A 15562-nucleotide genomic window follows, 5' to 3' on the forward strand; every position below is an offset into this window, starting at 1 on the left:
ATACATGGCAGATGCAGTATAATGTGGATAAATGTGAGGTTATCTACTTTGGTGGCAAAAACAGAAAGGCAGATTATTATCTGAATGATGATAGATTGGGAAAGGGGGGGAGGTGCAGCGAGATCTGGGTGTCCTTGTGCACCAGTTGCTAAAAGTAAGCATTCAGGTGCAGCAGGCGGTAAAAAAGGCAAATGGTATGTTGGCCTTCATAGCGAGAGGATTCGAGTACAGGAGCAGGGATGTCTTGCGGCAATTATACAAGGCCTTGGTGAGACCGCACCTGGAATATTGTGTACAGTTTTGGTCTCCTTATCTGAGGAAGGATGTTCTTGCTATGGAGGGAATGCAGCGAAGGTTAACCAGACTGATTCCTGGGATGGCAGGACTGACGTATGAAGAGAGATTGGGACGATTAGGCTTGTATTCACTAGAGTTTAGAAGAATGAGAGGGGATCTCATAGAAACCTACAAAATTCTAACAGGACTGGACAGACTCGGTACAGGAAGGATGTTCCCGATGGCGGGGGAGTCCAGGACCAGGGGTCATAGTCTAAGGATAAGGGGTAAGGCAGTTAGGACTGAGATGAGGAGAGATTTCTTCACCCAGAGAGTGGTGAACCTGTGGAATTCTCTATCATGGAAAGCAATCATTAAATATATTCAAGAAAGAGTGAGATATTGTTCTTGAGGCTGAAGTGATACGGGGAGAAAGCAGGGACAGGGTACTGAATTTGGATCATTAGCCGTGATCGTATTGAATGGCAGAGCAGGCTTGAAGGGCCGAATGGCCTACTCCTGCTTTTCTATCTATGTAGCAGTTAGATACAACTGCGTGTCTTGCCAGGCCATTTCAGAGTTAACCACATTGCTGTGGGTCTGGAGTCACATATAGGCCAGACCAGGTAAGGACAGCAGATTTCCTTCTCTAAAGGACATTAGTGAACCAGATGGGTTTTCACAATAATCGACAATGGTTTCATGGCCATCATTAGACTAGCTTTTAATTCCAGATTTATTAATTAAATTCAAATTCCACCTTCAGTTGTGATGGGATTCGCACCCATGTCCCCAGAGAAATACCCAATGGTCTGGGAATTTTAGTCCAGTGACAATCGCACTATGCCACAACCGCTCCACAATTGATGTGGAAAGGATGTTTCCTCTTGAACTAGGGGTCACTGTTTAAAAATAAGACGTCAACCATTTCAGACAGAGATGAGGAGAAATTTTTCTCTCAGGGGGTCATGAATCTTTGGAATTCTCTTCCTCAAAAGGCAGTGGAAGCAGAGTCTTTGAATATTTTTAAGACAGAGGTAGATAGATTCTTGATAAGCAAGGGGGTGAAAGGTTATTGGGGGTAGACAGGAATGTGGAGTTGAGGTTACATGTCGGCCAGACCAGCTTTGGACAACAGATGTCCTTCTGAACAATCAGTTCAGCCATGATTTTATTGAATGGTGGAGCAGGCTCGAGGGGCTGAGTGGCCTACTCCTACTCCTAATTCCTATGTTCGTATGACCCTATCGTTATAAAAATGTAAATAATTAAAGAGTGGTAAAAGGAGGAGTGGGGCTGATTGGGGACCAGAAAAGGGATTTACACATGGAAGCAGGGGGAATAGCTGAGGTATTAAGTGAATACTTTGCATCTCTCTTTACCAAGGAAGAAGAAGCAACCCAGGCAATGGTGAAAGAGGAGGTAATTCAAACACTAGAGGGGTTTAGAATTGATAAGGAGGACAAAGACACTAGTTCGGCCTCAGCTGGAGCATTGTGTCCAATTCTGGGCACCGCGCTTGAGGAAAGACATGAGGGCATTGGAGAGAGTACAGAAAAGATTCAGCAGAATGGTTCCAGGGATGAGGAATTTCAGTTCTGAAGATAGATTGGAGAAGTTAGAACTGTTTTCCTTGGAGAAGAGAAGGCTGAGAGGTGATTTGATAGAGGTATTCAAAATCATGAGGGTTCTGGACAGAGTAGATAGAGAGAAACTGTTCCCACTCGTGAAAGGATCGGGAATGAGAGGGCACAGATTTAAAGTATTTGGTAAGAGAAGCAAAAGTGACATGAGGAAAAAGTTTTTCACACAGTGAGTGGTTAAGGTCTGGAATGCGCTGCCTGAGAATGTGGTGGAGGCAGGTTCAACTGAAACATTCACAAGGGAATTAGACTGTTATATGAAAAGGAAGAATGTGCAGGGTTACTGGGAGAAGGCGGGGGAATGGAACTGAGGGAATTATTCTTTCAGAGAGTCGGTATGGAAGCAATGGGCCGAATGGCCTCCTTCTGCAATGGAACAATTCTGTGATTTTGTGATTCTAAACATTCAACTAGCCCATGCGACTCTACATATCTCCCCAAACCTACCCAGAGCCTATCAAATGCTATTCAGATCATGTATATAGTCCATTCCCGATTGCAGAATGTTGTAGAGTACTTCACCAGTCTCAAGAGAGTTCATGTTGACCTGCGAATTGAGCAGACGTGAGCGAGTTCCTCCCAATGACAGGAATGTAGAGGTACTCACCTGTAGGAAGGGGTCACTGATGCTGGAGACGTCATGCTCTGGGGAATAACCAACAGTTGTCAAGGATCGGAGGATCTGTACCAACTGGGAAACCACCTGACCAGAAAGAGGAACAGGTTTGGATGACAGTCCATGGAGTATACTTTCCAACTTGATGTCAGCGACAAATGCAGGGGGCGGGGTGGGGGGCCATGGAAACCTCTGAACCCTGACCCTTGGTCTCCCCTCCTGACCCCTGACCTCCTCTCCTCCAGCCGCCTCTTCTAACCCCTGGCCTCCTCTCCCAACCCTGACCTTCTCTCCTTCTCCAGCTGCCCCCAACTGACACCCTGTCCCAATCCTGACCCCTGGTCTCCTCTCCTGACCTTCTCTCCTTCTCCAGCTGCCCCTACTGACCCCCTGTCCCAATCCTGACCCCTGGTCTCCTCTCCTTCTCCAGCTGCACCTTCTGACCCCTGGTCTCCTCTCCCAACCCATGACCTCCTCTCCTCCTCCAGTCTCCTCTCCTGACCCTCAACTTCCTCTCCCACCACCACCACCAGTCTCCTTGACCTCCCCTCCCCTGACCCCTCTGACCTCTCTTCAATGACCTGAGGATAATCTGATGCCAGCAATGGCCGTTTATCTATGCTTCCTGTTCACTCTGATGGCTGCTTGTTCCACATGTTCTCCCTTTCGAGTCTGAAGCCCAATTCTGAAGCTGGCCATTCAGACGCTGGGGCTGTACCCGGCACAACCCCTAGCACCGCCCCCATTCTCCCGCGCTCCCAGGAATGGATCAGCCTGAAATTCCAGTGCCTGAGTGTCCCTACAGACCGGGAATTGTCACATTAGACCCATCCGAGCTGCCCCTGAGCCCAAGCCAATGGCCCCTCAGCTGCACTCAGCGTGGGTTAAGGAGCATGGGCATTGGCCCAGTTTTGTGGGAGGGGTTCCTGCTCCTTTTAGTAACCTAACCCCCATCCTTCCCCTCTCCACCATCACGCAAAGCTCGTACCTGCAGGTTAAACAGACTTTGGGCTGAGAAGTGCATGCCCCACCTTGTCAAATAGACATTTGGGGCTCGCAGCCCCACTGGCACTTAAGGGATGAGGGTTGGGGGCGTGAGGGGAAGTGAGGAGGGGGGAGTGCGAAGGAGGTGTGGACTAAGAGAGGAGGGGGGAGTGAGGAGGGGCCATGGGGGGGGTGGTGAGTGAAGGGGGGGGGGTGAGTGAAGAAGGGGGGGGTGAGTGAAGAGAGAGGGGGTGAGTGAAGAGGGGGGGGGGGTGAGTGAAGAGAGGGGGGGTGAGTGAAGAGAGGGGGGGGTGAGTGAAGAGAGGGGGGGTGAGTGAAGAGAGGGGGGGGTGAGTGAAGAGAGGGGGGGGTGAGTGAAGAGGGGGGGGTGAGTGAAGAGGGGGGGGTGAGTGAAGAGGGGGGGGTGAGTGAAGAGGGGGGGGTGAGTGAAGAGGGGGGGTGAGTGAAGAGGGGGGGGGAGATTGAAGAGGGGGGGGGAGAGTGAAGAGGGGGGGGGAGAGTGAAGAGGGGGGGGGAGAGTGAAGGGGGGGGGAGAGTGAAGAGTGGGGGGGAGAGTGAAGAGGGGGGGGTGAGTGAAGAGGGGGGGGTGAGTGAAGAGGGGGGGGTGAGTGAAGAGGGGGGGGTGAGTGAAGAGGGGGGGTGAGTGAAGAGGGGGGGTGAGTGAAGAGGGGGGGGTGAGTGAAGAGGGGGGGGTGAGTGAAGAGGGGGGGGTGAGTGAAGAGGGGGGGGTGAGTGAAGAGGGGGGGGTGAGTGAAGAGGAGGGGGTGAGTGAAGAGGAGGGGGTGAGTGAAGAGGAGGGGGTGAGTGAAGAGGAGGGGGTGAGTGAAGAGGGGGGGGTGAGTGAAGAGGGGGGGGTGAGTGAAGAGGGGGGGGTGAGTGAAGAGGGGGGGGTGAGTGAAGAGGGGGGGTGAGTGAAGAGGGGGGTGAGTGAAGAGGGGGGGTGAGTGAAGAGGGGGGGTGAGTGAAGAGGGGGGGGGGTGAGTGAAGAGGGGGGGGTGAGTGAAGAGGGGGGGGGGTGAGTGAAGAGGGGGGGGGTGAGTGAAGAGGGGGGGGTGAGTGAAGAGGGGGGGGTGAGTGAAGAGGGGGGGGTGAGTGAAGAGGGGGGGGTGAGTGAAGTGGGGGGGGTGAGTGAAGTGGGGGGGGTGAGTGAAGTGGGGGGGGTGAGTGAAGAGGGGGGGTGAGTGAAGAGGGGGGGTGAGTGAAGAGGGGGGGTGAGTGAAGAGGGGGGGTGAGTGAAGAGGGGAGGTGAGTGAAGAGGGGGGGTGAGTGAAGAGGGGGGGTGAGTGAAGAGGGGGGGTGAGTGAAGAGGGGGGGGTGAGTGAAGAGGGGGGGTGAGTGAAGAGGGGGTGGTGAGTGAAGAGGGGGTGGTGAGTGAAGTGGGGGTGGTGAGTGAAGTGGGGATGGTGAGTGAAGTGGGGGGGGTGAGTGAAGTGGGGGGGGTGAGTGAAGTGGGGGGGGTGAGTGAAGTAGGGGGGGTGAGTGAAGTGGGGCGGTGAGTGAAGTGGGGGGGTGAGTGAAGTGGGGGGGTGAGTGAAGTGGGGGGGTGAGTGAAGTGGGGGGGTGGTGAGTGAAGTGGGGGGGGGGTGAGTGAAGTGGGGGGGGGGGGGTGAGTGAAGTGGGGGTGTGAGTGAAGTGGGGGTGTGAAGAGGGGGAGGTGAGTGAAGAGGGGGGGTGAGTGAAGAGGGCGGGGTGAGTGAAGAGGGCGGGGTGAGTGAAGAGGGCGGGGTGAGTGAAGAGGGCGGGGTGAGTGAAGTGGGGGGGATGAGTGAAGTGGGGGGGATGAGTGAAGTGGGGGGGATGAGTGAAGTGGGGGGGGATGAGTGAAGTAGGGGGGATGAGTGAAGTAGGGGGGGATGAGTGAAGTAGGGGGGGATGAGTGAAGTAGGGGGGGATGAGTGAAGTAGGGGGGGATGAGTGAAGTAGGGGGGGATGAGTGAAGTAGGGGGGGGATGAGTGAAGTAGGGGGGGATGAGTGAAGTAGGGGGGGATGAGTGAAGTAGGGGGGGATGAGTGAAGTAGGGGGGGATGAGTGAAGTAGGGGGGTGAGTGAAGTGGGGGGGGGGGTGAGTGAAGTGGGGGGGGGATGAGTGAAGTAGGGGGGGGTGAGTGAAGTGGGGGGGGGTGAGTGAAGTGGGGTGGGGTGAGTGAAGTGGGGTGGGTGAGTGAAGTGGGGGGGGTGAGTGAAGTGGGGGGGGGTGAGTGAAGTGGGGGGGGTGAGTGAAGTGGGGGGGGGGTGAGTGAAGTGGGGGGGGGGGGTGAGTGAAGTGGGGGGGGGGGTGAGTGAAGTGGGGGGGGGTGAGTGAAGTGGGGGGGGGTGAGTGAAGTGGGGGGGGTGAGTGAAGTGGGGGGGGGTGAGTGAAGTGGGGGGGGTGAGTGAAGTGGGGGGGGTGAGTGAAGTGGGGGGGGTGAGTGAAGTGGGGGGGGGTGAGTGAAGTGGGGGGGGTGAGTGAAGTGGGGGGGGTGAGTGAAGTGGGGGGGTGAGTGAAGTGGGGGGGTGAGTGAAGTGGGGGGGGTGAGTGAAGTGGGTGGGGTGAGTGAAGTGGGGGGGGGTGAGTGAAGTGGGGGGGGGTGAGTGAAGTGGGGGGGGGTGAGTGAAGTGGGGGGGGGTGAGTGAAGTGGGGGGGGGTGAGTGAAGTGGGGGGGGGGTGAGTGAAGTGGGGGGGGGGGTGAGTGAAGTGGGGGGGGGTGAGTGAAGTGGGGGGGATGAGTGAAGTGGGGGGGGTGAGTGAAGTGGGGGGGGTGAGTGAAGTGGGGGGGGTGAGTGAAGTGGGGGGGGTGAGTGAAGTGGGGGGGGTGAGTGAAGTGGGGGGGGTGAGTGAAGAGGGGGGGTGAGTGAAGAGGGGGGGTGAGTGAAGAGGGGGGGTGAGTGAAGAGGGGAGGTGAGTGAAGAGGGGGGGTGAGTGAAGAGGGGGGGTGAGTGAAGAGGGGGGGTGAGTGAAGAGGGGGGGTGAGTGAAGAGGGGGGGGTGAGTGAAGAGGGGGTGGTGAGTGAAGTGGGGGTGGTGAGTGAAGTGGGGGTGGTGAGTGAAGTGGGGGGGGTGAGTGAAGTGGGGGGGTGAGTGAAGTGGGGGGGTGAGTGAAGTGGGGGGGGTGAGTGAAGTGGGGGGGGGTGAGTGAAGTGGGGGGGGTGAGTGAAGTGGGGGGGGGTGAGTGAAGTGGGGGGGGTGAGTGAAGTGGGGGGGGGTGAGTGAAGTGGGGGGGGGTGAGTGAAGTGGGGGGGGGTGAGTGAAGTGGGGGGGGTGAGTGAAGTGGGGGTGTGAGTGAAGTGGGGGTGTGAGTGAAGTGGGGGTGTGAGTGAAGTGGGGGTGTGAAGAGGGGGAGGTGAGTGAAGTGGGGGGGGGGTGAGTGAAGTGGGGGGGGGTGAGTGAAGTGGGGGGGGTGAGTGAAGTGGGGGTGTGAGTGAAGTGGGGGTGTGAGTGAAGTGGGGGAGTGAAGAGGGGGAGGTGAGTGAAGAGGGGGAGGTGAGTGAAGAGGGCGGGGTGAGTGAAGAGGGCGGGGTGAGTGAAGAGGGCGGGGTGAGTGAAGAGGGCGGGGTGAGTGAAGAGGGGGGGGTGAGTGAAGAGGGGGGGGTGAGTGAAGAGGGGGGGTGAGTGAAGAGGGGGGGGTGAGTGAAGAGGGGGGGGTGAGTGAAGAGGGGGGGGTGTGAGTGAAGAGGGGGGGGTGAGTGAAGAGGGGGGGGTGAGTGAAGAGGGGGGGTGAGTGAAGAGGGGGGGTGAGTGAAGAGGGGGGGGGATGAGTGAAGAGGGGGGGGGATGAGTGAAGAGGGGGGGGGATGAGTGAAGAGGGGGGGGGGATGAGTGAAGAGGGGGGGGGGATGAGTGAAGAGGGGGGGGGATGAGTGAAGAGGGGGGGGGATGAGTGAAGAGGGGGGGGGGATGAGTGAAGGGGGGGGTGAGTGAAGGGGGGGGTGAGTGAAGGGGGGGGGTGAGTGAAGGGGGGGGTGAGTGAAGGGGGGGGGTGAGTGAAGTGGGGGTGTGAAGAGGGGGAGGTGAGTGAAGGGGGGGGTGAGTGAAGGGGGGGTGAGTGAAGAGGGGGGGTGAGTGAAGAGGGGGGGTGAGTGAAGAGGGGGGGTGAGTGAAGAGGGGGGTGTGAGTGAAGAGGGGGGGGTGAGTGAAGAGGGGGGGGTGAGTGAAGAGGGGGGGGTGAGTGAAGAGGGGGGGGTGAGTGAAGAGGGGGGGTGAGTGAAGAGGGGGGGTGAGTGAAGAGGGGGGGGGTGAGTGAAGAGGGGGGGTGAGTGAAGAGGGGGGGGGTGAGTGAAGAGGGGGGGGTGAGTGAAGAGGGGGGGTGAGTGAAGAGGGGGGGGTGAGTGAAGAGGGGGGGGTGAGTTAAGAGGGGGGGTGAGTTAAGAGGGGGGGGTGAGTGAAGAGGGGGGGGTGAGTGAAGAGGGGGGGGTGAGTGAAGAGGGGGGGGTGAGTGAAGAGGGGGGGTGAGTGAAGAGGGGGGGTGAGTGAAGAGGGGGGGGGTGAGTGAAGAGGGAGGGGTGAGTGAAGAGGGGGGGGGTGAGTGAAGAGGGGGGGGTGAGTGAAGAGGGGGGGGTGAGTGAAGAGGGGGGGGTGAGTGAAGAGGGGGGGGTGAGTGAAGAGGGGGGGGTGAGTGAAGAGGGGGGGGTGAGTGAAGAGGGGGGGTGAGTGAAGAGTGGGGGGTGAGAGAAGAGGGGGGGTGAGAGAAGAGGGGGGGTGAGAGAAGAGGGGGGGTGAGAGAAGAGGGGGGGGTGAGAGAAGAGGGGGGGTGAGAGAAGAGGGGGGGGTGAGAGAAGAGGGGGGGTGAGAGAAGAGGGGGGGTGAGAGAAGAGGGGGGGGTGAGAGAAGAGGGGGGGTGAGAGAAGAGGGGGGGTGAGAGAAGAGGGGGGGGTGAGAGAAGAGGGGGGGTGAGAGAAGAGGGGGGGTGAGAGAAGAGGGGGGGGTGAGAGAAGAGGGGGGGGTGAGAGAAGAGGGGGGGGTGAGTGAAGAGGGGGGGTGAGAGAAGAGGGGGGGTGTGAGAAGAGGGGGGGGTGAGAGAAGAGGGGGGGGTGAGAGAAGAGGGGGGGTGAGAGAAGAGGGGGGGTGAGAGAAGAGGGGGGGTGAGAGAAGAGGGGGGGGTGAGAGAAGAGGGGGGGGTGAGAGAAGAGGGGGGGGTGAGAGAAGAGGGGGGGTGAGAGAAGAGGGGGGGGTGAGAGAAGAGGGGGGGGGTGAGAGAAGAGGGGGGGGTGAGAGAAGAGGGGGGGGTGAGAGAAGAGGGGGGGGTGAGAGAAGAGGGGGGGGTGAGAGAAGAGGGGGGGGTGAGAGAAGAGGGGGGGGTGAGAGAAGAGGGGGGGGTGAGAGAAGAGGGGGGGTGAGAGCAGAGGGGGGGTGAGAGCAGAGGGGGGGGTGAGAGCAGAGGGGGGGGTGAGAGCAGAGGGGGGGGTGAGAGAAGAGGGGGGGGTGAGAGAAGAGGGGGGGGTGAGAGAAGAGGGGGGGGTGAGAGAAGAGGGGGGGGTGAGAGAAGAGGGGGGGGTGAGAGAAGAGGGGGGGGTGAGAGAAGAGGGGGGGGTGAGAGAAGAGGGGGGCGTGAGAGAAGAGGGGGGGGTGAGAGAAGAGGGGGGGTGAGAGAAGAGGGGAGGGTGAGAGAAGAGGGGGGGGTGAGAGAAGAGGGGGGGGTGAGAGAAGAGGGGGGGTGAGAGAAGAGGGGGGGGTGAGAGAAGAGGGGGGGGTGAGAGAAGAGGGGGGGGTGAGAGAAGAGGGGGGGAGAGAGAAGAGGGGGGGGTGAGAGAAGAGGGGGGGTGAGTGAAGAGGGGGTGTGAGTGAAGAGGGGGGTGTGAGTGAAGAGGGGGGTGTGAGTGAAGAGGGGGGTGTGAGTGAAGAGGGGGGTGTGAGTGAAGAGGGGGGTGTGAGTGAAGAGGGGGGTGTGAGTGAAGAGGGGGGTGTGAGTGAAGAGGGGGGTGTGAGTGAAGAGGGGGGTGTGAGTGAAGAGGGGGGTGTGAGTGAAGAGGGGGGTGTGAGTGAAGAGGGGGGTGTGAGTGAAGAGGGGGGTGTGAGTGAAGAGGAGGGTGTGAGTGAAGGGGGTGTGAGTGAAGAGGGGGGTGTGAGTGAAGAGGGGGGTGTGAGTGAAGAGGGGGGTGTGAGTGAAGAGGGGGGTGTGAGTGAAGAGGGGGGTGTGAGTGAAGAGGGGGGTGTGAGTGAAGAGGGGGGTGTGAGTGAAGAGGGGGGTGTGAGTGAAGAGGGGGGTGTGAGTGAGGAGGGGGTGTGAGTGAGGAGGGGGTGTGAGTGAAGAGGGGGTGTGAGTGAAGAGGGGGTGTGAGTGAAGAGGGGGTGTGAGTGAAGTGGGGGTGTGAGTGAAGTGGGGGTGTGAGTGAAGTGGGGGTGTGAAGAGGGGGAGGTGAGTGAAGAGGGGGTGTGAGTGAAGAGGGGGGGTGAGTGAAGAGGGGGGGTGAGTGAAGAGGGGGGGTGAGTGAAGGGGGGGGTGTGAGTGAAGAGGGGGGTGTGAGTGAAGAGGGGGGTGTGAGTGAAGAGGGGGGTGTGAGTGAAGAGGGGGGTGTGAGTGAAGAGGGGGTTTGAGTGAAGAGGGGGTGTGAGTGAAGTGGGGGTGTGAAGAGGGGGAGGTGAGTGAAGAGGGGGTGTGAGTGAAGAGGGGGGTGAGTGAAGTGGGGGGGTGAGTGAAGTGGGGGGGTGAGTGAAGTGGAGGGGGGTGAGTGAAGTGGAGGGGGGTGAGTGAAGAGGGGGGTGTGAGTGAAGAGGGGGGTGTGAGTGAAGAGGGGGGTGTGAGTGAAGAGGAGGGTGTGAGTGAAGGGGGTGTGAGTGAAGAGGGGGGTGTGAGTGAAGAGGGGGGTGTGAGTGAAGAGGGGGGTGTGAGTGAAGAGGGGGGTGTGAGTGAAGAGGGGGGTGTGAGTGAAGAGGGGGGTGTGAGTGAGGAGGGGGTGTGAGTGAGGAGGGGGTGTGAGTGAAGAGGGGGTGTGAGTGAAGAGGGGGTGTGAGTGAAGAGGGGGTGTGAGTGAAGAGGGGGTGTGAGTGAAGTGGGGGTGTGAGTGAAGTGGGGGTGTGAGTGAAGTGGGGGTGTGAAGAGGGGGAGGTGAGTGAAGAGGGGGTGTGAGTGAAGAGGGGGGGTGAGTGAAGAGGGGGGGTGAGTGAAGGGGGGGGTGAGTGAAGAGGGGGGTGAGTGAAGAGGGGGGTGAGTGAAGGGGGGGGTGAGTGAAGGGGGGGGTGAGTGAAGAGGGGGGTGTGAGTGAAGAGGGGGGTGTGAGTGAAGAGGGGGGGTGAGTGAAGAGGGGGGGTGAGTGAAGAGGGGGGGTGAGTGAAGAGGGGGGGTGAGTGAAGAGGGGGGTGAGTGAAGAGGGGGGGGTGAGTGAAGAGGGGGGGGTGAGTGAAGAGGGGGGGGTGAGTGAAGAGGGGGGGGTGATTGAAGAGGGGGGGGTGAGTGAAGAGGGGGGGGTGAGTGAAGAGGGGGGGGTGAGTGAAGAGGGGGGGGGGGTGAGTGAAGAGGGGGGGGTGAGTGAAGATGGGGGGGGTGAGTGAAGAGGGGGGGTGAGAGAAGAGGGGGGGTGAGAGAAGAGGGGGGGGTGAGAGAAGAGGGGGGGGTGAGAGAAGAGGGGGGGGGTGAGAGAAGAGGGGGGGGTGAGAGAAGAGGGGGGGGTGAGAGAAGAGGGGGGGGGTGAGAGAAGAGGGGGGGTGAGAGAAGAGGGGGGGGTGAGAGAAGAGGGGGGGGGTGAGAGAAGAGGGGGGGGTGAGAGAAGAGGGGGGGTGAGAGAAGAGGGGGGGTGAGAGAAGAGGGGGGGTGAGAGAAGAGGGGGGGGTGAGAGAAGAGGGGGGGGTGAGAGAAGAGGGGGGGGTGAGAGAAGAGGGGGGGGTGAGAGAAGAGGGGGGGTGAGAGAAGAGGGGGGGTGAGAGAAGAGGGGGGGTGAGAGAAGAGGGGGGGTGAGAGAAGAGGGGGGGTGAGAGAAGAGGGGGGGTGAGAGAAGAGGGGGGGTGAGAGAAGAGGGGGGGGTGAGAGAAGAGGGGGGGTGAGAGAAGAGGGGGGGTGAGAGAAGAGGGGGGGTGAGAGAAGAGGGGGGTGTGCGTGAAGAGGGGGGTGTGCGTGAAGAGGGGGTGTGAGTGAAGAGGGGGGTGTGAGTGAAGAGGGGGGTGTGAGTGAAGAGGGGGGTGTGAGTGAAGAGGGGGGTGTGAGTGAAGAGGGGGGTGTGAGTGAAGAGGGGGGTGTGAGTGAAGAGGGGGGTGTGAGTGAAGAGGGGGGGTGAGTGAAGAGGGGGTGTGAGTGAAGAGGGGGTGTGAGTGAAGAGGGGGTTTGAGTGAAGAGGGGGTGTGAGTGAAGTGGGGGTGTGAAGAGGGGGAGGTGAGTGAAGAGGGGGTGTGAGTGAAGAGAGGGGTGAGTGAAGTGGGGGGGTGAGTGAAGTGGGGGGGTGAGTGAAGTGGAGGGGGGTGAGTGAAGTGGAGGGGGGTGAGTGAAGTGGAGGGGGGTGAGTGAAGTGGAGGGGGGTGAGTGAAGTGGAGGGGGGTGTGTGAAGTGGAGGGGGGTGAGTGAAGTGGAGGGGGGTGACTGAAGAGGGGGGGTGACTGAAGAGGGGGGGTGAGTGAAGAGGGGGGGTGAGTGAAGAGGGGGGGTGAGTGAAGAGGGGGGTGAGTGAAGAGGGGGGGTGTGAGTGAAGAGGGGGGGGTGAGTGAAGAGGGGGGGGTGAGTGAAGAGGGGGGAGTGAGTGAAGAGGGGGGAGTGAGTGAAGAGGGGGGAGTGAGTGAAGAGGGGGGAGTGAGTGAAGAGGGGGGAGTGAGTGAAGAGGGGGGAGTTAGGAGAGTGAAGAGGGGGGAAGTTAGGAGAGTGAAGAGGGGGGAGTTAGGAGAGTGAAGAGGGGGGAGTTAGGAGAGTGAAGAGGGGGGAGTTAGGAGAGTGAAGAGGGGGGAGTTAGGAGAGTGAAGAGGGGGAGTTAGGAGAGTGAAGAGGGGGGAGTGAGGGAGGTACCCTGAGCAGAACAAGCATCCTCTGCAATGGAGGATCGGGACGGAGTGGAGGGAGGGAAGATTCTGAGGGACAAATCTCTCTCCTGAGCTTACCTTGCGGAACCTGTGCAGAATATCAGGGCTCCGCTCACACATCTCAGTAATCAACACAACGGCACCATGAAGAACTCCTGGGACACAGCGTGGAAAGTTAAAGGCACAGGTAACAAAGAGAATCATAGAGTCATTTACTGCACAGGAGGAGGCCATTCAGCCCATCAATTCAATGCCGTCTCTCCACAGTGCAATCCAGTCAGTCCCACTCCCCCGCTCGATCCCGGTAGTCCTGCAAGTTAATTTACCTCAACTGCTCGTCCAATTTCCTTTCCAAATCATTCATTGTCTCTGCTTCCAACCCCCTCGTGGGCAGTGAGTTCCAGGTCAAAGAACAGTACAGCACAGGAACAGGCCATTCGGCACTCCAAGCCTGCGCCGATCTTGATGCCTGTCTAAACTAAAACCTTCTACACTTCCGGGGCCCATATCCCTCTATTCCCTTCCTATTCTTCTATTTGTCCAGATGTCTCTTAAACGTCGCTATCGTATCTGCTTCCACCACCTCCCCCGGCAGCAAGTTCCAGGCACTCACCACGTCCACCTGGTAGTGTGGCGACCAGAAATGCACGCAATATTCTAAGTGTGGCCTAACTAAGGTTCTGTACAGCTGCAACATGACTTGCCAATTTTATACTCTATTCCCCGACCGATGAAGGCAAGCATGCCGTATGCCTTCTTGACTACCTTATCCACCTGCATTGCCACTTTCAGTGACCTGTGGACCTGTACACCCAGATCTCTCTGCCTGTCAATACTCCTAAGGGTTCTGCCATTTACTGTATACTTCCCACCTGCATTAGATCTTCCAAAATGCATTACCTCACATTTGTCCGAATTAAACTCCATCTACCATTTCTCTGCCCAAGTCTCCAACCGATCTATATCCTGCTGTATCCTCTGACAATCCTCATCATTATCCGCAACTCCACCAACCTTTGTGTCGTCCGCAAACTTACTAATCAGACCAGCTACATTTTCCTCCATCAGACCAGCTACATTTTCCTCCAAATCATTTATATATACTACAAACAGCAAAGGTCCCAGCACTGATCCCTGTGGAACACCACTAGTCACAGCCCTCCATTCAGAAAAGCACCCATCCACTGTTACCCTCTGTCTTCTATGACTGAGCCAGTTCTGTATCCATCTTGCCAGCTCCCCTCTGATCCCGTGTGACTTCACCTTTTGTACCAGTCTGCCATGCGGGACCTTGTCAAAGGCTTTACTGAAGTCCATATAGATAACATCCACTGCCCTTCCTTCATCAATCATCTTCGTCACTTCCTCAAAAAACTCAATCAAATTAGTAAGACACGACCTCCCCTTCACAAAACCATGCTGCCTCTCGCTAATAAGTTTGTTTGTTTCCAAATGGGAGTAAATCCTGTCCCGAAGAATCCTCTCTAATAGTTTCCCTGCCACTGACGTAAGGTTCACCAGCCTATGATTTCCTGGATTATCCTTGCCACCCCTCTTCAACAAAGGAACAACATTGGCTATTCTCCAGTCCTCTGGGACCTCACCTGTAGCCAATGAGGATGAAAATATTTCTGTCAAGGCCCCAGCAATTTCTTCCCTTGCCTCCCTCAGTATTCTGGGGTAGATCCCATCAGGCCCTGGGGACTTATCTACCTTGATGCTTTGCATGACACCCAACACCACCTCCTCTTTGATAATGAGATGACTGAGACTATCTACACTCCCTTCCCTAGGCTCATCATCCACCAAGTCCTTCTCTTTGGTGAATACTGATGCAAAGTACTCATTTAGTACCTCGCCCATTTCCTCTGGCTCCACACATAGATTCCCATCTCTGTCCTTGAGTGGGCCAACTCTTTCCCTGGTTACCCTCTTGCTCTTTATATATGTATAAAAAGCCTTGGGATTCTCCTTAATCCTGTTTGCCAATGACCTTTCATGACCCCTTTTAGCCCTCCTGACTCCTTGCTTAAGTTCCTTCCTACTGTCTTTATATTCCTCAAGTGTTTCGTCTGTTCCGAGCCTTCCAGCCCTTACAAATGCTTCCTTTTTCTTTTTGACTAGGCTCACAATATCCCGTGTTATCCAAGCTTCCCGAAACTTGCCAAACTTGTCTTTCTTCCTCACAGGAACATGCTGGTCCTGGATTCTAATCAGCTGACGTTTGAAAGACTCCCACATGTCAGATGTTGATTTACCCTCAAACAGCCGCCCCCAATCTAAATTCTTCAGTTCCTGCCTAATATTGTTATAATTAGCCTTCCCCCAATTTAGCACCTTCACCCGAGGACTACTCTTATCCTTATCCACAAGTACCTTAAAACTGATGGAATTATGGTCACTGTTCCCGAAATGCTCCCCTACTGAAACTTCGACCACCTGGCCGGGTTCATTACCACCCGCTGTGTAAAAAACTTCTTCCTCACATTCCCCTCTGTATCTCTTCCCCAAAACCTTCAACCTGTGTCTCCTAGTCCTTGTACCATCAGTTAATGGGAACAGTTTTTCCTTGTCTACCTGTCATAATCTTGTACACCTCGATCAAATCTCCCCTCAATATCCTTTGCTCCAGGGAGAACAACCCCTGCTTCTCCAACCTAACCTTGTAACTAAAATCCTCCATCCCAGGAACCATTCTGGTAAATCTCCTCTGCACCCTCTCAAGGATCCTCACATCCTTCCTGAAGTGAGGTGACCAGAACTGGACACAATACTCCAGTTGGGGCCTAACCAGAGTTTTATAAAGGTTCAGCGTAACTTCCCTGCTTTCCTTTATATGACACAAGCTATGTTACCGTGATTTTTCTCATTCAGTAGCTTCTTGCAGCCAGGCAAAAATATTTCCATCAGTTCTGGAACCTTCCGTATGATGTGGACAGTGCAGAGAGCAGCCTGGGGGAGAGATGAGGCAAAAATAGATTATTTCTGTTTTGTGACAATCATCTGACTAAACAGGGGGCACACTCTGAATAGAGAGAGAATGGAGAGTGAGAGGGAGGAAGAGAGACAGAGAGAGAGAGAGAAACAGGAGGAGAGAACAGAGAGAGA

At 57.1% G+C, this 15562-nt stretch overlaps 1 protein-coding gene across 1 annotated transcript in view; it reads right to left on the minus strand.

Moving 5' to 3' along the window:
• The window catches only part of LOC137366630 (AP-1 complex subunit gamma-1-like), a gene marked incomplete at its 3' end in the record, with an annotated part of 122334 nt that overhangs the window by 85647 nt on the left and 21125 nt on the right, over positions 1–15562 (minus strand). Inside the window, exons 3-5 of the mRNA XM_068028337.1 lie at positions 15310–15406; positions 12533–12609; positions 2527–2622 (exon numbers count right to left, since the gene is read on the minus strand). Of these exons, the coding sequence (XP_067884438.1) occupies positions 2527–2622; positions 12533–12609; positions 15310–15406 (270 nt within the window). The remainder of the gene's footprint in view (positions 1–2526; positions 2623–12532; positions 12610–15309; positions 15407–15562) is intronic.

This window comes from Heterodontus francisci, unplaced genomic scaffold (genome assembly GCF_036365525.1).
Source record: "Heterodontus francisci isolate sHetFra1 unplaced genomic scaffold, sHetFra1.hap1 HAP1_SCAFFOLD_1185, whole genome shotgun sequence".
NCBI classification, from domain to species: domain Eukaryota; kingdom Metazoa; phylum Chordata; class Chondrichthyes; order Heterodontiformes; family Heterodontidae; genus Heterodontus; species Heterodontus francisci.